The sequence below is a fragment of the Stylophora pistillata genome, chromosome 14 (genome assembly GCF_964205215.1).
Source record: "Stylophora pistillata chromosome 14, jaStyPist1.2, whole genome shotgun sequence".
Lineage (NCBI taxonomy): Eukaryota > Metazoa > Cnidaria > Anthozoa > Scleractinia > Pocilloporidae > Stylophora > Stylophora pistillata.
The window spans coordinates 14,392,379-14,412,864 of NC_142532.1; the positions used below are offsets into that span (position 1 = coordinate 14,392,379).

The following is a 20,486-nucleotide window of genomic DNA, read 5'->3' on the forward strand; positions in this document are numbered from 1 at the left end:
CGATTTCTTTTTTCCGCTCGGATTTATGGCCCGCGCGCCATAAGTCCAAGCGGAATAAACTCGGTCCTTAACTTACAGAACAGACCTCGAAGTCGGTTAGAAAGAGGTATTTATAAATTCACATCTGAAAGGACTGATATCTTGTTCTTTACATGTACCTCGTACAAGGCCTCGCTTTTAAGTGAAAATTCTCTTGTTTTATCCATATTGACAATGCCGAAAATGCTAATTTATATCAACATAAAAGGTTAGCAATTGTATCTCCCGATGACGTGGAAGGGTTAGGCCCCAAGACATAAACTGATACAAGTACACAAACACAAATACATTTGGCGATGTGTTAGGCAATAAGCTGTTAGATTATCTAAAGTATTCTCATCACCTCATCTTTGGGTAGCGTACTGATCTTAGAAAGGAAAAGTTATTTGTATATTATTTCGCAAAGTGCAAATGCTTGTGTGTAATTCAAACGGGGACGTTTCAAAGGAGAGTACAATCTCGTTTACCTCCAAAAGTAGCTGGAAAGCCCCGTGAATATCACCCGCCTTCTCCAGTAGATACGATGTAGCGTATGTGTTGTTGAATTGGCGAACAATCTACAACATGGAAAAAAAAAAATACACACACGCACAAACGACGGACAATTAGCAAATAATTTATTGATCATACTCACCATCATTAAAACTCATTTTGCGCTGTTCAGTTGTAACGTGGCAAAAGTAAGGCCTTGTTAGGTAATTTTTTGTTTTAGATTTTTGTTCGTAGGTCTGTTTGCAAGGTTCTTGCACTTTTTTAGGAACCCAATTCAAGGACTTTCAAAGACTTTCTAGGTCGTTTTCAAGGACCTTGGCTCTCAAATTCAAGGAATAGAAAAACATTGCTCTTTATCACTTGTCAATCATCACGATTGGACGCGGGATTTGAAAGAAAATCTCGTTTTCGTGATTTGTGCTAGAAGTTTACGCTTTAAACACCAAAAACTAAAGAAAACTTCGACTTTGATTCACCTGCACTTATTTTCAAAGATTTTTCAGAAATATCCAAGGACCTGGGTCTTAATTCAAGGGTTTTCAAGTCCTTGAAAACAAAAAATTAAATTCAAGGACTTTCAAGGAGCGCGGGAACCCTGTGTTTAGTTTTGTTTGTACATCTCCTTTTCTTAGTAGATGTAGCTTTACTAAACAAAAGCACAGGGAGTTGGGGGAGGGAGAAGGGAAGCGTGTGAGCTGATGGCAAAATGAAGAATGCTGTGGAAAGTTACAAGTCTGCATATTACATCATCATTGATCAAAACTAATCGTCAGCAGGCCAGGTCGCGCGGCATTTCAATAATTCCATTAAAATGCTGCTCTTGAGAGAAAAATGGCACTATTTTGAGGCTGTATAGTAATTTAACTTCTTCCGTGATGAAATTAAAAAAATTAAAGAAATTGTGGTCTCAAAATATTCCAAATTTTTCAAAGAAGCGAAAATCATATCTGGTCGTCTTAACAATTCCCAATGCCATGTTTGATAATTACTTAATACATACCGCCAACGTTTCCTCAAGTCTGTAGTTTTCTGTATTTCTTAAATAACTGTGTACTAGATCTGGCTGGTATTTACACATCAACTCGATGTATTTCTCATGGACTTCAGCATCGGGTGTGTCTTCTGGGCGCGTAAGGGTCTGAGATCTAAAATAAAGCATAACACGAGACGAGACAAGAACATATTAGTAAAACAGTAATGTGTCACTCGGCTATTCTAGAATAACGCATGCCATCACGCCGTGAAAGTTCTTTCGAGCACATAGAAAAAGCGCACTCTATAGCTTAAACTGACAAATCAGTGTTCATTTCCCGGAAATGAACACGTCTTAGGATGACCAGGACACTGAACAATTTAAAGTGCTCGTTTTAAACAATTTACTTAAAATACAATTAAATAGTTACACTTATAAATTCTTAAAGTTCACTCCTATAATGTATTTTAAAGAAAGGTTTGCATACTTGTTCTCGAATACGCCTTTTAAAAATTCATACTGCACAGTCGATTGTCCCTATGAAAAGAGAGAAAGGAGAGAAGGACATTTAATTCAACGAAAAAAAGAGACAAGCAGTGGGTTATAAGTAAATAGTAAAACGCAGACGTTAAAGCGTTTCGTCTCGTTTTGCAAACTGTTTTTCCTTTCAAGGAAAATAAACAGATAAACAAATTATTACATATATAGATAACAATCCCTACTAGGTAATGACACATGTACAGTTCAAATTAAAGCAATAATGCAGCAGAGATCTCTCGTTGCACTCTCTTTCTTACCCAGTCATGGGCACAGAATATATCAGATACTCACATGCATAAAAATGCGTCAAATTCATCACAATTGCAAAATTCATCGACGCACTCACCTCTAACTGACGGATGACTGTTGTCAAGATATCCGGAAATTCAGTGACAATCATGTGTGCAGTTTTTCCGCAGTCAATCGAAAGAAAGTTCTGAAAGTATAACGCAAAACGTTGCTAGCCTTTTGATGGGCTGTATATCATCTACTACGCGTCCGTTTGAACGTAGGAAGACAGATTACACCTTTGCTATGTTGTACAAATTAAGTTCTGACTATTTGGGCTTTGGATAAACCCCTGGAGTGTGACTACAAAGTAGTAGTTTCGTGCTAATGTGTAACAATTCAAGTGACTGTTGCCTCGAAACATTACGTTCATGTGATACAGTTATCCCTTTTATGGTTGTGGCCGGGATAAAACTATCGTCCACGGCCAAGCAAATGTAAGATTCCACACAATTTGTCATGGTGGTGTTTTCTTGATGAAAAACCTTGTTTGTCATAAAATAACATCCACACAAAACTAACCTGCAAACTATTCAGTGTTGCTTCTTTTAGTTCCTCTCTTTCCAAATCAGTATACACGTCTTCTGACATCACATAATGGACGTAGTTGAACACTTGGTGCTGTTGGACAAAGGTTCAACATCTTTGAACTCTCTCATTCTCTAGTTAAAACTTGTTTACCTACAACAAGGCGATGTGTGGCGGATATAGCAGAAAAAGACAATCCTTGCAAGTATCATGCTGTAAACGAGCGTAGGACGTGGAAAGAGAAAGCAAATTCTAGTAGATGTCATTGCATGTTTGAAAATCTCTAAATCCAGAGAGCAATCTATCATTGCCGATCACCCAAATCGCTACAAAGTTCTCTTGTTTGAGCGATGTTTTTAAAGCCTACCGTTAACGTCTCCTTTCTTTTATGATGCACATATCTAATAAACCTGAATTTACACTAAGATGCTGTTTCGCTTATGAAAATTACTTTTCAACCCAGTCTAGCCCCATCGATTCTAGGCATTCTTGCCCAGTTCCCTACTCGTTTAGGACTCCTATCACCCATGTTACGTATTTAACGGGTAGAACAAGTCATAAGTACTTTTATATACCTCTCGATATGAATCCCTGAAGTAGCAAGACAACACCTTGGAGAACTGGCGTTTTCTCTCGTACAACATTTCACAAACGCGATAGCTGAAAAAAAAAAATACCCACAACAAAGAGGTAATGCATGTGTTATGACGAAAACCTTCCACTCATGAGGAAACACATTACTTACAACTTAGCATTTTCCGCAAGAACCAGTATGCGGGCGTCATCGAATTGTTTCAGGCCACCAGCATTCCACAGTTCTAACAAGGCCTAGAGGAAATCAAAAGCAAGAGAGCCCTTACATAATTCAGCCGCTGGAAATACGTTATCAACCGTTATAAGTTTTCATATATCCGTATAGTTTCTTCATAATGGGTTGACTAGCACGTATGCTTCGTCAGTTCCCTTCTAGTCTTCCCCACTGCCTTGTTATGTAATCCAATTTGTTATTATTGTGTGTTCGTTTGTTTTTTCCCATGTAATTGTAGTGAAATGGAATAAATAAAATAAATAAATAAATAAATCATGATTTTTAGATGAGGTGACATAATGACGATGCGATATGATGTCACACAAACATTTTCATGACTTTTTTACTCTTGAGAACGCAGAGTCAATCGTGGTACTTCGTACTTCGAGGTAATTCGTGGTCATTTGTGTGTTACCGCCTCCTGGTTAGCTCAATGGATAGAGCGCTGGACTGTTGTGCGGCAGGTCGAGGGTTCGAGTCCCGGCCGGACCAATACTCAAGGTCTTAAAATGATTGGGAAGAATATGCTACCTTTCTATAGCTACTTTTCTATACCTTTCTATAGCACGGAAAGCCGTAAAACTCTTGAACAAAAGCTCATCTTTCAAACCGGCAGTCTAAATCCCACAGGTATCAACGAACGCTTTTCATCCCACTAATTTATTCGTGTTTTTCTCGCTGCCATGTTCCCACCAATCACGTAGCTCCATTTTCTGCCTTGAAAAGCATACACAACCCACAATTCCTCTATTCGCTCCGACGAAGGGCTAACGCTCGAAACGTCAACTTTTATAATCGTAACGGTGGCCAATTTACCATTTCAACTTTGTTGATATATTGAAATTATTTCGTTACCCCCACCGACGCAGCCCCAAACAGTCTCTTTAGAAACTATCAGCCTTTATTCATACTGTGCGATGGATGTCCTCCCCTGGGATGGGATGGGTGGGTTTAGTACATTAATTGTAAAGCGCTGTTGATCTGTCATTGTAAATAGCGCTCTATAAGAAATAAATTATAATTATTACTATTATTATTACTTTTAGACACTTAGATCTTTTAATAACCGTATCACTCGACGATATAAAATGGGATATCGTTTAACATAACAAAGGCATAAAATCTACCTGTTGTCTCTCTTCGTGTCTGGAGTCATCGTCAGGGTTAGCAAGATACTCCAAGACCTTTAAAAATCAAAAATGGTAGTTAAGATCAATCCTAGAGAGAGAGGGGTAACGTTAGCAAAAATCAACCAGAGTTATTGTTACTCCACCCTGGATAGGTCAATCCATAAAAGGTGTTAACCCCGCAACATTTCGTCAAGTTAACCCTACAGTTCACCAATACTGGTGAAAGTAGAGCGTATTGGCTAAGAATAGAAGGCAGTGACCCGCTCTAGGTTTGAACCACTTCCTATGGATGTAAAGACCACAACCAGACTGCCACGTCTAACACAAACGCAGCGACAGAAAATGAGGCCAAAGAAACTCAAAACACCAATGTAAAAATAAGGCGCTCTAACCTGTTCAAATAGCACCTTGTTTACGTGTATCTTGTTCTCGTGTTTAGCCATTTGTCGTGCTAGAAACGTAAACAGTGATCCAACTTGGCTTGGCTGTGTGGACAATAAACGTCCGTGTGAGACGAAGACAAAGCCAAAGTTAAAATATATGTTTGAATACTTTGCCAAAAAATTTGAGAAATCTGTTTTCATAACTATTGTCATGTCATTGTGTTAAAGTAAGAACTGGATTAAAAACAGGTGGCTAGATAAGACGGACGAACGTAAATATCGGAAGTAACATGTGCATGCTTCATCTTTTACGCGCCCCCTGTGTGCACGTTCATGAAGAAAACTTTACCGTAAAGCCAGTGTCTTGCACCATTACGTCTAAGAGGATATTCACAAGGTACTGCCTCCGCGTGACACCGGATGGACCACTGTAAAGACAAATTAAGTGAGCTCCCTTAACGTTTAATTATTTGCTTTTCACATTTCTACATTTTGTTTATATTTTTTGAAGTGGCCTTCCTACAAACCAAATTACGTGTAGATGCATGGTAATGGCATTCTGTGCTCTAACGATGTGTCTTATAATTGCCTTTGCTTTGAATATGTAATCAGTAATTATACAATCAACAGAAAATACATACCCGCTTGTGGATATGAACTTATCTTCTCTAGTTGATGATATCTTTCACTCTTTCGTTTCGCTCACTCGTACGAGATATCACCAACACTCGAAGATAAAATCTGTTACCACAGGCGGCAATGTAATATCCAAGCTCTCTCTTCCACAGCCATTTTCTGAGAGCAGCATTGCGTGACATACTAAAAAGAGACTGTGTGTGACACCCGAAAAAAATGACTGCCAAGCAGATCGATTTATAAGGACTGTGCTAGAACACTTCTGTTGACTACTCCATTTCACTTATAAATATCAGAAACAAATGTGAACATCTTTGACTTACTCAAATTTGTCGTCAAAATCTTTTCGTTCAAAGGCCTGCGATCAAATTCAATACATAATAAGCGTAAAAAAAAAAAAATTCATTTACTTGCGCACTGGTATCTTTCAACGTTCACACCCCAACATCAGTGTGCATATTCTCTATACTGTTCTTTATGCATTTCTTAAGGTGCTGACAAGGAGAATTTGTTCATCAATCAAAAGCTTCTTCAGTTGGTCATCCCTTTGTTCTCGTGACCTTAATGTGTCATTCAGGGGTGTTATTATATGGCTGTGTCTCACAAGGACTGGGAACTACCGAATTCACGAATTTGATTGGCTGAAATCAACATTGAAAGCGGTCTAGATTTTCACATCTAGACCGGTCTAGAAAAAAAAGGTACGAAGAATATAAAAAATTTGCATATACATACATACATATATACATAGGTTAGTTGAACACTTCCCATGGGGGCTTTTCAGGGCCAATTCCCACCCATCCCACCCAGGGGAGGACATCCACGACACAGTAATCTCGTGCGTGGGAAATTAACGTCTCCTACCCCTAACCCTGCAGGAGACGGGGCCTATGGTTTATTCGTCCTTATCCGAGAAGACTAGAATATCTATCCATTTCTTAATTATAGAAAGGTAGCAATTTCTCCTCACTTATTTTAAGACCATGAGTATTGGTCCGGCCGGGGCTCGAACCCTCGACCTCCCGCACAACACAATCCGGCGCTCTAACCAATTGAGCTAACCAGGAGGCGGTTAGAGTTAACCGGGAGGCGATAAGACACAGCCATATAACAAACATCTTATTAACCGAGCTAGGTCGGTCTGTATGGGAGAATCTTGACCTCGGTCGCTGGTACAGACCTCACTGCGTCCGGTCTGTACTGGCGACCTCGGTCAAGATTCCCCCATACAGACCTCCCGCTCGGTTAATAAGAACTAAATATTGTAAGGTAACATTAGATGCTAGTAACTCTTAGGAGTGAAATGGTTAAGGTTTGTCCTTTAGGAAGGTGACTTTTCGTGAGGAGCCCATTACCCGGAGCTTCCATCTTCCATACTGACACTCTGAGCCAACCCTGTCCCGTATCTTTCTACTTTTAGAAGCACCTCCCACGGCGGTTTTCGCGGGTGTTTTTATAATAGCCAATCATAAGAGAGCTGTCGTCTCTATTGTGTTACGTCTCTGTGTCACTTGCAGGCCGCACAAAATTATTTCAATAATGGCGGAAAGCGCGGAAAGATTAAAGAACCCCCGCAAATATCTCAGTTCTAAAAATAAAAAGATACGGGACAGGTTTGACTCAAGGGTACAACTGAGATGGAAGCTCCGGGTAATGGGCTCCTGCTTTTCGTAAAATGCGACTCCAAACATCAGAATGTACCGCTTTAATTCGTTCTGAGCAAGGAATAGAATACTGCACAAATTAAAAAAAAAAACCAAGCTGCTAATGAACTATCTTACCATGGAAAGAACATTCAAGAACTCCTGAGTATCAAAATGTAACAAAACTCGCAAACGTGGATATGAAGGTTCACCTGCCGGCGAAACAAAGAGGAAAAGTTTAATCCAGTGACGAGATGCGGAAAACATCAAGCACAACTGAATAGTTTCACTTACTTTCAAACCCGTCTTTAGTATTTTGGGCCGTGATGCAGTTGAATACCTAGAAAGAAAGCACAAAACTACATAGTCGGAGACCGACAGACAGTTTAGACCACCAGCAAGCCCCCGTTAATAGAGCTACATAACGAGCGTTCGTTTACCCGCGAGAGAGTGTTGGGGCCTGGAGCTGGTGAGTGGTTAGTGTAGAATCTGTACTCCTTCCTGGGCTCGCCCATGAAAGAAGAAACTCTTAAACATGTGCAAACTCTTCGTCATCTAGCTTCAACAGAAACGAAAACTTGCAATACACTATTGCCCACATTTCTCTCTTTCCCTTTTTTATTTCACGCTCGAACTGTTGAAATCAGAAAGTGAGACACGTCCAGCCAACTCATTAAGGAATTTGTTTAAAAAATAAATAGCCACTAGACGAAAGTTGCAAAAGAAAAAAAAGTTATGAAACAAAAAAGGAAAAACAATCAAGATCACATTCAACATCAGAACGTTCACCTCTTTTTTCACGTCTAGTGCATAGTCCACAGGGATGGAGCCTACTGGAAATGCCTGTCCCACAAGGCAGCAGCTGATGTAGACAAGTAATTTGTTCCCCAAAGAAAGATCTGAATCTTAACACGAAAAGAATGATCAACCTATCAGGAGATGAGGTAAAAGCACTAACCATTTAAACATTTCTAGCAAGAAACTTTTCAGTAACGATTTGTTATCTCCTATATACCGCCTTTTACAACATGATAGTTTCTCTTTGTACTTAATGACAAAAGAAATAGCACACACAAATCAAACACTACTTGCACGGTCAAGTAGTTAAGTAGCAATCTCAAATCAAACACTACTTGCGCAGTCGTGACTTAAATGGATACTCCAAAATCAGGTCTCCGAGTATGGACTGGAACCTATTATTTCCGTTTTATTTCCGAACTATTCTCGTTCTGGTTCGGTCCTTGTGACGTACCATGGATCAGATACAAAAGTCAGGATTTAAGATGAGGACAAAGATTGTAAAAGGTCGGGACATTTTTACCGAAAAATTATTTATTCAGTTCCAGTCTTTACTCGAAAACCTGATTTTTGAGTATCCATTGAGGTGACGACCCTTCTTGCACAGCTTGGTTCAAACATAATTCATACTATAACTACTGAAGAAAAAAGATCAGTATCACAAGTATAGGCTGTTTGCATCTTTACCCTCTACACCCTAACATCAATTTGCATATTCTTCATTCTGTTCTCCATAAATTTTCTAAGATGCTGACGAGGAGGATTTGTTTAACAATCAAGAGCTTCTTTCGTTGGTGATGATTTCCTTTATTAACGTAACCTGAACGCGTGATTCAGGGCTGATAAATTAAAGAGAAATTAGATGCTCTGAAAGGTCAAAGGGTTAAAAGAACACTGAACTCAATCACAAAAGCCATCCATTAATTCCCTGTGACACAGCACTCGTTCGTCACTATTGAAGTTCATGATGGGCAACTCACCTTCAAATGGTGTTCTGGCATGCACTGTGCTTTTTAAGACATTAATCAGCTCCTGCGAAAGATTTTAAACAATGAACTGGAGGATAGAAGAGGGGGGAGAGGGGGGAGGTGGTTTCAACGTTTCACAGACAGACTACCCACCCCAGGGTCAAGTCGACATCCACACCCTATTTTATTTGAAGAAACATTTATTTCTGATAAGCACTAAGTAGTGCACGCCACACTGTGTAGATTCTTTGGATTCTCGCTATAGCTCCATCTAAATTCTAACGTTTTGTGCTGTTAAGGGGGGGGGGGAGTTCAAAACCACCCAAAACCCCTCAAGGACCCTCCCTCCGGCCAGCACAAAACGCCACACCGTGTGGATTCTTTGGATTCTCGCTTTAGCTCCATCTGAATTCTAAGGTTTTCTGCTGTTAAGGAAGGGGTGGGGGGTCAAAACCACCAAAGATCCCCAAGGACCCCCCAAGATCCCCAAGGACTCTCCCTCCGATCAGCCTAGGCATATATTATGAGAATACTACTGACAAAATCAATACTGTGACACAAACAAAAATCTCCGAACCCCCCACTCTCCCCCCCCCCCCCTATAAATAATACCCAGTCCTTAAAATTCCAAGATTACCTCCAGCGGAGTGGTGTAGTCTCGCATGCCCCGATTGTACACATAGAAAATGGCATCGTACAAGCCGTGAGCCCAGCAGAGTTTCACCATCTAAGGGAAGAGAAGAGATGCATTGGAACAAGTCACTTCACACGAAATCGATTTGTATGAAACTCGCTTTCGATATGTCATGTATACATACTTGGTGTATGTCTAGATTTGTCACATCAAGGTGCATGAGACATGATTCGACATCTTTGAGCCTGTTCTGCTGGTTGTAGTGTTCTGGAAAGTTAAGAAAACAGGTTATTCGACAGATTGGATTTATTTGCCATTTTCTAAACTAGAAAAATTGGGCCCGGAGTAAAAATAAGATCGTTTATCCAACCACGCCCTTCGTGAGTACATTAAAGGCTGACAGACTAATTCGTGATCTCAGATAGGTCCTTTATAGCTAACGAGGTCTTGGCAGGAAATCTTCTATGAGGAATTGCAAAAAGAACTTTTAAAAGCTTGATAACATCATTTGCTGAAAATTCACCCCTGGCCCCTTAAACTCAAGATTTTTCTCCAGCCTTTATCACCCCTTCTCATTATTTACATTTGCCCACTGCTACGATCTCAATGCTTTGGAGAATACCATCTTTTCATAAACATTTAGCAAACTTCTACTTGAAACTAACACGTGGGAAAATACAATACAATTTAATAGGTGGTTTGTAACCAATCTCTAGAGACACAGGTAACAATGGTGAAAGGAACAAATGCTGGTGGACGAACAAAAGAAGCTAATGAGATATCTATTGTTTACGTCCACCAACATGGCGGCGATGACGTAACGTGCAAACCACCTATGGGGACCCAGGGAAAGCCACCTAAAACATGCACAGGTTCACATTACCTATAAACTCCTTCATCACAATCGGACTCAAAGACGTTAGTCTGAAGAAAGAAAAAAGGAAAAAAATGGAATGTTCCAAGGTTATTCTTAAATGTAAATAAGAGCACTTTCCGATTGAATTGAGTGAAAAACCAAGACCAAACCTATGACAATGGGAAGTGGGAAGAAAGGTACTTATCAAAAGCAACTGAAAAAAAAATGACAAAAAAAAAGCTCAAGTAAATGTAAGTTAATGGCTTCCAGCGCCTGGAAACGTCAGTGACTGGGTCACAAATTTTTCACGAGTAGTTTTACACCTGATTGGTCAAATGGTGATCCAAGCTTTCGGGACCACTAACGGGGCGGAGTTAATCAAAGGAAACACTTCTTGTCAATTTTTCCTTCAATTTTTTTCCCTTCAATTAAACGTGTCTATTTATGCTTCGATGGAACAGAGTTGTGGGATTGACCCTTAAAACAAAGTAGTCCAGCTCGGATCATCCAGTCTCACCTTTATCAACTCGTTAAAAAATTGATTATTTCTGATTATACTTACTTGTCTGCTAGTATATGAGGTTCTAGGCTTTCCAGAAACACGATTTTCCCAACAGGATCTTCACAAAACTTGTCATAAATCTCTCTAAATAAGAGATCCCTTTGGGAACATAAAAAAAAAAATGGACAGCCACGTGGCTCAATTATTTGTTCCTGGAGTTCATCGATCAATTAGAAGATTAAAAGAAAGATTATTATTTTCGCTCAATTAGTACGCGCACTACGATTGGTCAATTAAGCGCGCCGTAATTCACTGTACGGACAACTAAATTCAAAATTTTGTTAGAATCGATATCTTTCTTTATCTGAACCCAGAAATGTAACAATGGATCTATACCCGCAAGGTCAGAAGTCTAAGCGGAAAAATCTCGTTCCATAACTTACGGTACGGACCTCGAACACTCGGCCTATAAGAGGGATTAATTTGTGATTATTCCGGGAATGATTCAGAGCGCATTGGCCACTAAATCTCTGGCCAAGTTTAGTTCCATTTTAAATCATGAGCTGAGAAATACACGCATTTTGATTGCTCTCACTTAATGTCTATTGAAGAACAGATGCATAGATGACGTCACGATCAACACGTTTGTTTTTTTTTTTTTTTCTTCTTCTTCTTTATTATAAGTCAAGTAGATTCAATGTTTCCGCGGGTCTGTTCTGTAATAGATATCACAGGACGTTCTAATGTGGCATAAATATAAGTAAAACACTCAGCTGCACCTCGTGTGCCGCTTACACAATTTGTCGTAGTACGTGTCGTAGTACAGGACGGACGCTCAGCCACATGAAATTCATTTGTTAAATATTTCAAGTTATGTTTTTCGCTGTTATTGTTTTTGTTTGTACTTTCTTTCGTTTTTGTTTTTGTTTTTGTTTTTTTTCTGGCCAACATTGTGTTTCACAAGTGGAAACGAAGTACAGATGTGCACTTTTACAGGGCTCGACGCTAACTTTTCAACTTACTAGCCCAAGTGGCTAGTGACAGTTCAGATTTTACAACAATTTCGGTTTGTTTACTAGCCAAACTGGCTAGTGAAAATGGACAACCACTAGCCAAAACTGAATTTCTACTAGTCCGTGGTTAGTTGGCTACCGTTAGTGTCCAGCCCTATTTACCTGGATTTAAAACCTGCCCGATAGTTACGTTAGAGGAACAATACAGATAACAAAGAATGAAGAGATTTCTTTATTTTCAAAACTCACATGTTATTGATAGCCAGGCTGTACTTGATGAAGATTGGAACCATTTCCTAAAAAAAAGTAAGAAAGCAACGATGTTCTATCTAATATTGCCATAAGATATTGCTTAAAATTAATCCTCAGGCGCTACTAAGAAGGCTTGACTTTAAATTTGGGGTTCGGATTAGTCTCAAATTGTCGTCAAGGCATCAAGACACATGTGTGAAGGCAAGTTTAAAACGTTACGTTAAAAACGACGTTCTACTGTACAACTAACGTCACCATCGAGCTAGAAACAGGTATGAGTTGATTGACATGCATAAGACAATACTAAATTAAAATAAATGACAACTTTAGGAATTTTCTTGAAACAAAGAAGAGTTTTAAGCGATTGGATTTGGCCAGTTTTTTAAGGTGCAGATCTAGTTCCCTTAAGAGCTTCCCGTATATGAAAAAAACGCACACCTTCTTGGACTGAGTAATTTTTTATCGACTCAAATGTTAGTTTCCATTGAAACGTCATTTCTAACTTTATTAAACCTTTTTTTGATTTGCACGATATGCCATCGAAACATTTTATGCAAAAACGATATTGTAACTCTCAGCATTTGGCATTATCAAGCTGAACCTATGATGTGCTTGAATACAAACAAACAAGAATCATTATAGCCTTACCAAAAGCTCACCTTAAAGTAATTCCTAAGCTCCTCTGTGTCTCTAGTCTTTGGACAATTCACGAACACTGTTATATCAACATAGGCTAATAATAGTTCCTCTATCTGGGATAAAAATGCAATAATACAATCCGTCAAATGTTCGTAAGAGAGACTTTTTTTCGATTATCGCAAGAAGGTTCAATTTCCTTCAGTTTAATTCATTAACTGGAGATTAATTGATAAATCAAAAGTTTCAAAGGAATTTTAACCTGTGCAGCAATTTCTACTGATCTTTGCTCTTTATTCCCAATTAAACCTAGAAGAAAAAAACAAACAATAATCAATACAAATTTATCAAGAAAGATGAGAGAAGATAAACCTCTCAGTTTATCACAAACAGACAGCTCTAAGGATTGGACGCCACGCGATGTCAATGAACATCGCTTTGATTTGCAGCGATCGATCTCTGCTTGATCCAAGTGACCACAGAATATGTGTTATTCATACAGCAATTGGTAGCCTCTGATCCGGATTGTAAAATAAATAAAGTTTACTAGCCTTTAATTTTCTTTGCTGTCTCGATTTATTTGGTGGGTTTTGGGAACATTTCATTCCGTCCTTCTCCATGCACCCTCTTCCAGATACAATATTCTCCTGACTATCGAAAGGGGTGATAAAATGATGGGGGGGGGGGGAAGGGAGGGGGGTAAACTTGCGATGAACTCGCATCCCATCCAGGGGTGATTAGTGACACACAGCTTCTTTAAGCTAAGGAAACCGGGATAAACTTCGCCTGGGTGGACCACGTGGTTTGAGTACAGACTTTAATAATAATAATAAAAATAATAATAATAATAATAATAATAATAATAATAATAATAACACTAGTAATAATAATAATAATAATAATAATAATAACGGTTTATCAACAGCATTTCCATGGGTAAAATGGCTCTACATCTGTTATACAAACATAAAATTGGGTATAATTCAGGATAATAATATATACATGTGTATCTCTACAAAATATCTATTGTAGCTTTTAAAATTTCATAAGTTTCTTTTTATAAGGTATTAAAGTCCGGGTAGGATTTCACTGCAGCCGGGAGGGAGCTAAAACGCTTAGCGGCGCAGTCTCGAAATGTGCCTGACTCCAGTGGTATTTTAAGGTTGATAGTTTCGCTAGAACGTAAGCATCCACCTTATCGCACTTTACCTTACCTTTGATCGTGGGAGCTGATTAAGGGGATTAAAGATTACGACTTTAAGTACGTATGACACATTTTGCGCTATCACTTGAATCAACCCGCGATGGACCGTTGCAAATTACAACAAACAAACACAGATGAATACCTATATTAAATAATTGATGTCATGCAACCAAAAACCCATTGGGTGCGGACTGTCTTTGATCATGTGAAGTGTTTACCCACCTATCACAGCCATAGCAGTGCCGTCATAAAAAGACAACGCCAGTTCTAAAGCGTCCAGGAAATTATTTTGCTTCACAAATACTTCAATTCTCTAAAATAAAAACAAAAAGACGAACAACCAAATCAAAATAAGTATTCTCACTGCGTTTATGGTGGCTTTACAATCGACAATTGCTCATCGAAAAGGAACCTTGAAGAATAATACAAGGAATAAATGTCTAAGCCAGTACCTATTCAACTTATTCTAATGTTTAAATCGCCAGGAAGGTATCTTTGAAACAACAAGAGTGAGTTCTGAACTTACATCACGCCAGCTCCTTAGTGTCAATACATGGACGGACTAAAGGTAGAAAATAAACAAATATATAATTAAACAGTGCTAAGATGGTATCTTGAAGAATTTTGTATCGATCAAAATTTTTCATCAATCATTCTTATTCAGAGTGTAAAGTAGTGTGAGTTTAAATGTTTCAACGTTCACTTGCAATCCTTTATCACACCATATCCTCGTTCTGTTTCGTTCTCATTTTTGCGTTCCCCTATCTTACGAAACCGATATTTTGGTGGTTCCATGGTAAATTTGTGCAAATGCCTGTGTACAACTTGCTTCTCTCGATGTGTTTAAGGCCCTGTTTACGAGCAAGGAGGGTAACCCTTGTGCTAGGGTTACCCTAGCAGGCGGGTCAAAGATAGCCCGGGTTTACAAGCAAAATTTGACCGGTAGGGTTACCCTACCACCCGCGACAACTTAGCTATGCTTGGTAACCACACGCATTGTTATCAATGTTCAAAGGGTCTGGAAACAAGTAAAAAGTTGTCCCGGGTAGGCGAGTTATCCCCAGCAGAGCGTTTACAAGGCAGCTAGGGTTACCCTAGCGCTAGGGTAACCCTAGCTGCCTTGTAAACACGTCGATGAAAAAAAGAAGAAATGTGGGAGCGTTAGGGTAACCCTCCTGCCAGGGTAACCCTAGCACTAGGGTTACCCTCCCTGCTTGTAAACAGGGCCTAAGAGCAAAAAATTTTTCACCCTACTATGTAACTAGCTGCAACCCTAAATCTTGATAATATACTTTGACATTTCATAATGTACCCTTCTCCTTTACATTCATTAGTTCAGAATATTGATCTACCTTGACACCCAAAAGTAATTGTTGTCCATTAAAAACCACTACTGTCTGATAACATGAATGTTCACTGGCGGCTACCTGAGAATGAAAACAAAATAGTTGATAAAATCAAGAAAAAGATCACACCATGAAACTGGACTCCTCATGTAGCGTTTACCCCAACCTTTTTTTAATCCATTTTGACTCATCATTTTAGCCTTGTCTCCTTCGCAGTTGTAGTGTGGTCACGTCATGCAACACGCTTTCTCCCCCACTAACCGAGACAGCGCAGTGCATGATTAGAGCGTGATGTGTGGTGAGAGCGTGATGCTTAATGAGAACGTGATGCGTGAAGAGAGCGTGATGTGTGAAGAGAACGTGATGCGTTATGAGAACGTGATGCGTGATGAGAACGTGACGCTTGATGAGAACGTGACGCATAACGTGACTAAGTAACAGAAGCTTAGGTGACTCCAAGAGAATATCGAAATAAGCAGTTATTTGTAAATCTCCTAATCGTTCTTACCACAACATTCAAGCAGAGAGCTTGGTTCATGTAACGTTACGCTGGTAGATACCGTATTTAACTGGGGGAAATGGCATTTGAAATAGGACCTACAAGGAAAATTTGTATCTTCTGGGTTTTGCAGTAATGCAAACTAAAGCTGTAATTGCAAGTATCATATTTGTCATTTGAAGTCATTATTCACTAACATGGAAATAGAAATCCACTACTCGCGTGTTTCAAACGCTTAAATCAAAAATATATATTGGGCCATCGATAAACCTTTACTCTTCTTCCTTTACTTTTTTTCTTTTTTTTCCCTTAAAGCACTGCAGCAGAGGATGTTCGAGAATTCTCAGTTGGCTGTTATACAGCAAGCAGGGAGAAGAGGAGCACTCCTAAACAATCCAGTGCTTTGTTTTCGCTCCATTTCGTTCTTTGATTGGTCAAAAAGAGAAATCCTCTCAATCGATCAAACCAAAACGAATGCCATTCGAATACCATTCGTTTTCTGCGCTTTTGGCAGTTTTGTCTGTTTTTACTTTGAGTTCTCATTGGCTTATAATGTTGTGAGCATTTTTTTTTTTATTAGTTATCGCTGTGATTACCAAGGTTTAGGTTTTTCGACAATGAATTGGAAACAGCTCTATTTACGAAAAACAGATTTCTCACCAAAGCTTTGCTGACGTTTCCTCCAGTAGAGAGTGACTTAAAATAACTACTGCTGTACACAAGCTGCACTGGGCTTAAGTCAAGAATCTGCAAGAATTTAAACCAGGACAAATGCAATCAGTTTGATTTGGTACACTCTGTCTTCGGTCTGGAGATCAAATCTGCAACCAATCGCGCTTTGTCAATCAGATTTTCCTTCGTTTGAAGCCGACTTCGTGCGTTTTCTCTGATTAATCATTGGCTTCGTCATATCTCTACTTTCTGCCTGGCCACATTCATTACTTTGGCATTGGTATTATAACAGCAACAAAATGAGCCCGTCAGTCTTGCAGTTTCGTGCAGTCGAGTTGTTTTAACCCCCTGCCACTCTCTGTCTCCACCAGAAAACCAGACTGGCGGGGGAATATTTGAGACTTTGAACCACAAACGATGATGCAATAACTTGGTCAACATAAACTCATTTTCCCGCACAGTCATCTTACCTCAAGTTCTTCCATACTTCGCACATCAATAACATGGACTCTCTCCAGCGCGTCTACAGTAGCGATTACTTGTGGGTTCAGCCACTAGGGGTAAATGAACAGCAGAATATTATCAGAAAACCCGTTACCTGACGAGGGAATTCCGCGTTAAATTGCGCGCGAAAACCGTTCGCGATTCGTGCGATATCGGTTTTCAGGCGCAATTTAACGCGGAATTCAAGTGTAAGGTAATGCATTTTCCTTGAATCGCATGATGGAAGAAAAATAAGAAAAAAAGAAAACAGCAACAATGTTGTTTGCTTTTATCCTGAGAGCGAAACAAGAGATGCGAAACAATAACACTTAGCCTTGTTTTGAACTGCCATTTCCACGCTAAATACCTCGCATCGTTAAACAATCAGAATGCGAGATTTTATTCAATGATGCGATTCTACCCTTTATTCACATGTAACGAGTGCCGATACGAGTTACTAAACCCCAACCTCGGTTTCAAAAGTACTGTTTACACATGTGCAATAGCCTGGACCGTTTCTTGTTGGAAACAAAGCTGTCACGTTAAGCAGCCAATAGGAGTTCTAGGCTACCTGAACTAAAAATATTTCAGGCTGATAGTTTCGAAAGAAACTGTTTGGGGCTGCGTCGGTGGGGGTAACGAAATAATTTGGATATATCAACAAAGTTGAAATGGTAAATTGGCCACCGTAACGATTACAAAAGCTGACGTTTCGAGCGTTAGCCCTTCGTCGGAGCGAAAAGAGGAATTGTGGGTTGTGTGCGCTTTTTTGGTGTCTTTCCCACCAATAACGTAGCTCCATTTTCTGCCTTTAAAAGCACACACAACCCACAATTCTTCTATTCGCTCCGACGAAGGGCTAACGCTCGAAACGTCAGCTTTTGTAATCGTTACGGTGGCCAATTTACCATTTCAACTTTGTTGATATATCCAAATTATAAAAATATTTCAGGTGGTAATAAGCAGTGCTATGGTTGGCTAATAGATAAACAATGAAATGCTGGAGAGCTCCATTTTCTGGTGCCTCCTGAAGGAGGACCTGCAAATCTTTGAGCCATCCACGAGTTTTAAAGGGTCGAATGGAATGAAACACAGTAGAGTTCAAACGTAGCAAGCGATTCTATGACTAGCCAACTAATGAAAGAGTTGCCGTATAAAAAGGAACTCAAAACTACATAAATACCGCTTTAAGAAATGAAGGAAAGGAACGTTTGGATCGGCTTCCCAGGTAGTATCAATATTCATATCGGTACGGACCACTAATTAGAATACTGGAATGGACCGCCGGAATGGACCCCGGAATGGACCGCACTCAACCTGGATTCGCTAAATTCCGATTAGATTTATAACTGGAAAAATGATAAACAATTTCTTTTCTTTTTTTTCCTGAAGAATTTCAAAGTTTGTCTTACTTTCATGAATAAGAAAAACGGGTTAGAGCCCTTTAATGAAGAATGCGTTTGCGTTTTACTTACATGAAGGGCAACAAGCTTGTACGGAGTCTCGCATCTTTGTAGGAACATGAAGTTGACTTGTTTTTCCCCCTGGGAATGGGCCTGTGAAGTAAACAGGAAGAATGAGGTCTAAATGAAAAAAGATAAATTCATTTGTCGTGAGAGTAAGACAAGAGGAAAAAATCTGAATGCAAATAAAAAATGCATGTTGGGAGCGAGGCACATTTTATTCTAAATTTCCAACGAGGATCAAAACTCGGTCTTTTAAGTTTTTGGTGCTCGATGCTCTACCACTAAGCTATAGAAAACTCTTTGGTGAGCGAGACTATGTTCTCCGAGTGTCTCGATCCTCGATTCTCGAGCCTCGATTCGCGATAGTTTCGAGTATCGAGGTTCGAGTATCGAGGTTCGAGTATCGAGTCGAGACTGTCGACTTACTTTTGAGCGATACTGTGCTAAGATCAGACGCGACAAGCGTCCTGCTTACTGTTAGGATCAGCGATGCGCAAGTCTGATGACAAATAGCCCATTTCCGAATTACCCTTGGCCTCTTTTTCAAAACGAGGCCTGGTGCTCAACCATTCTTGTGAAAATGAGTTTAACAACAACAAACATATGAAACATATGAATGAACTGCGGTTATGAGACGTAAATAAGAACGATCCTTCGCAGTAAAGCACTATTTAAGCAATAGTGGAAATCAGACCTGAAAAAAATTTCAGGCCTGTACGGGATTCGAACCACTGACCTCTGCGATACTAGTGCAGCGCTCTACCAATTGAGCTAACAAGCCAACTGGGAGCAGGCCATCAAATTAATTCGATATAAACCCGTAGATGATAAATCGAACAACAACAAACATATGAAACATATGAGTGAACTGCGGTTATGAGACGTAAATAAGAACGATCCTTCGCAGTAAAGCACTATTTAAGCAATAGTGGAAATCAGACCTGAAAAAAATTTCAGGCCTGTACGGGATTCGAACCACTGACCTCTGCGATACTAGTGCAGCGCTCTACCAATTGAGCTAACAAGCCAACTGGGAGCAGGCCATCAAATTAATTCGATATAAACCCGTAGATGATAAATCGAACAACAACAAACATATGAAACATATGAGTGAACTGCGGTTATGAGACGTAAATAAGAACTATCCTTCGCAGTAAAGCACTATTTAAGCAATAGTGGAAATCAGACCTGAAAAAAATTTCAGGCCTGTACGGGATTCGAACCACTGACCTCTGCGATACTAGTGCAGCGCTCTACCAATTGAGCTAACAAGCCAACTGGGAGCAGGCCATCAAATTAAATTAATTTGATAATTTGATTTTAACTTATTATCAAACAACAAACATATGAAATACATATATATGAACTGCGGTTATGAAACGTATATGTGCACGATCCTTCGCAGTAAAGCACTATTTAAGCAATAGTGAAAATCAGACCTGAAAAAAATTCAGGCCTGTACGGGATTCGAACCACTGACCTCTGCGATACTAGTGCAGCGCTCTACCAACTGAGCTAACAAGCCAACTGGGAGCAGGCCATCAAATTAATTCGACAAAAAACTTATTATCATATGAAAGGATGAGCACCAGGACTCGTTTTGAAAATGAGGCCAAGGCTAATTCGGAAATGGGCTAACAGCTACGCATTGCATTACCCAAAGACCGCACTCAACATTTTTCATCTTTCCCAATAGA

General features: G+C 39.5%; 1 protein-coding gene across 4 annotated transcripts in view; it reads right to left on the minus strand.

Moving 5' to 3' along the window:
• LOC111334171 (vacuolar protein sorting-associated protein 8 homolog) overlaps positions 1-20,486 on the minus strand; it is a 54,353-nt gene that overhangs the window by 23,932 nt on the left and 9,935 nt on the right. For all 4 annotated transcript variants that reach the window (XR_015995242.1, XR_015995243.1, XM_088744800.1 and 1 more), the window contains exons 16-43: positions 18,799-18,879; positions 17,311-17,394; positions 16,829-16,915; positions 15,676-15,750; positions 14,850-14,885; positions 14,546-14,636; positions 13,382-13,428; positions 13,143-13,235; positions 12,481-12,527; positions 11,279-11,377; positions 10,744-10,784; positions 10,045-10,127; positions 9,864-9,953; positions 9,239-9,290; positions 8,250-8,365; positions 7,755-7,800; positions 7,599-7,672; positions 6,141-6,175; positions 5,531-5,609; positions 5,191-5,283; positions 4,796-4,852; positions 3,606-3,688; positions 3,436-3,520; positions 2,855-2,953; positions 2,391-2,480; positions 1,992-2,041; positions 1,532-1,676; positions 507-596 (exon numbers count right to left, since the gene is read on the minus strand). Coding sequence is in view for 2 of the 4 variants with exons in the window: in XM_088744800.1 (XP_088600926.1) it covers positions 507-596; positions 1,532-1,676; positions 1,992-2,041; positions 2,391-2,480; positions 2,855-2,953; positions 3,436-3,520; positions 3,606-3,688; positions 4,796-4,852; positions 5,191-5,283; positions 5,531-5,609; positions 6,141-6,175; positions 7,599-7,672; positions 7,755-7,800; positions 8,250-8,365; positions 9,239-9,290; positions 9,864-9,953; positions 10,045-10,127; positions 10,744-10,784; positions 11,279-11,377; positions 12,481-12,527; positions 13,143-13,235; positions 13,382-13,428; positions 14,546-14,636; positions 14,850-14,885; positions 15,676-15,750; positions 16,829-16,915; positions 17,311-17,394; positions 18,799-18,879 (2,148 nt within the window). In the remaining 2 variants the exon portion in view is untranslated. The remainder of the gene's footprint in view (positions 1-506; positions 597-1,531; positions 1,677-1,991; positions 2,042-2,390; positions 2,481-2,854; positions 2,954-3,435; positions 3,521-3,605; positions 3,689-4,795; positions 4,853-5,190; positions 5,284-5,530; positions 5,610-6,140; positions 6,176-7,598; positions 7,673-7,754; positions 7,801-8,249; positions 8,366-9,238; positions 9,291-9,863; positions 9,954-10,044; positions 10,128-10,743; positions 10,785-11,278; positions 11,378-12,480; positions 12,528-13,142; positions 13,236-13,381; positions 13,429-14,545; positions 14,637-14,849; positions 14,886-15,675; positions 15,751-16,828; positions 16,916-17,310; positions 17,395-18,798; positions 18,880-20,486) is intronic.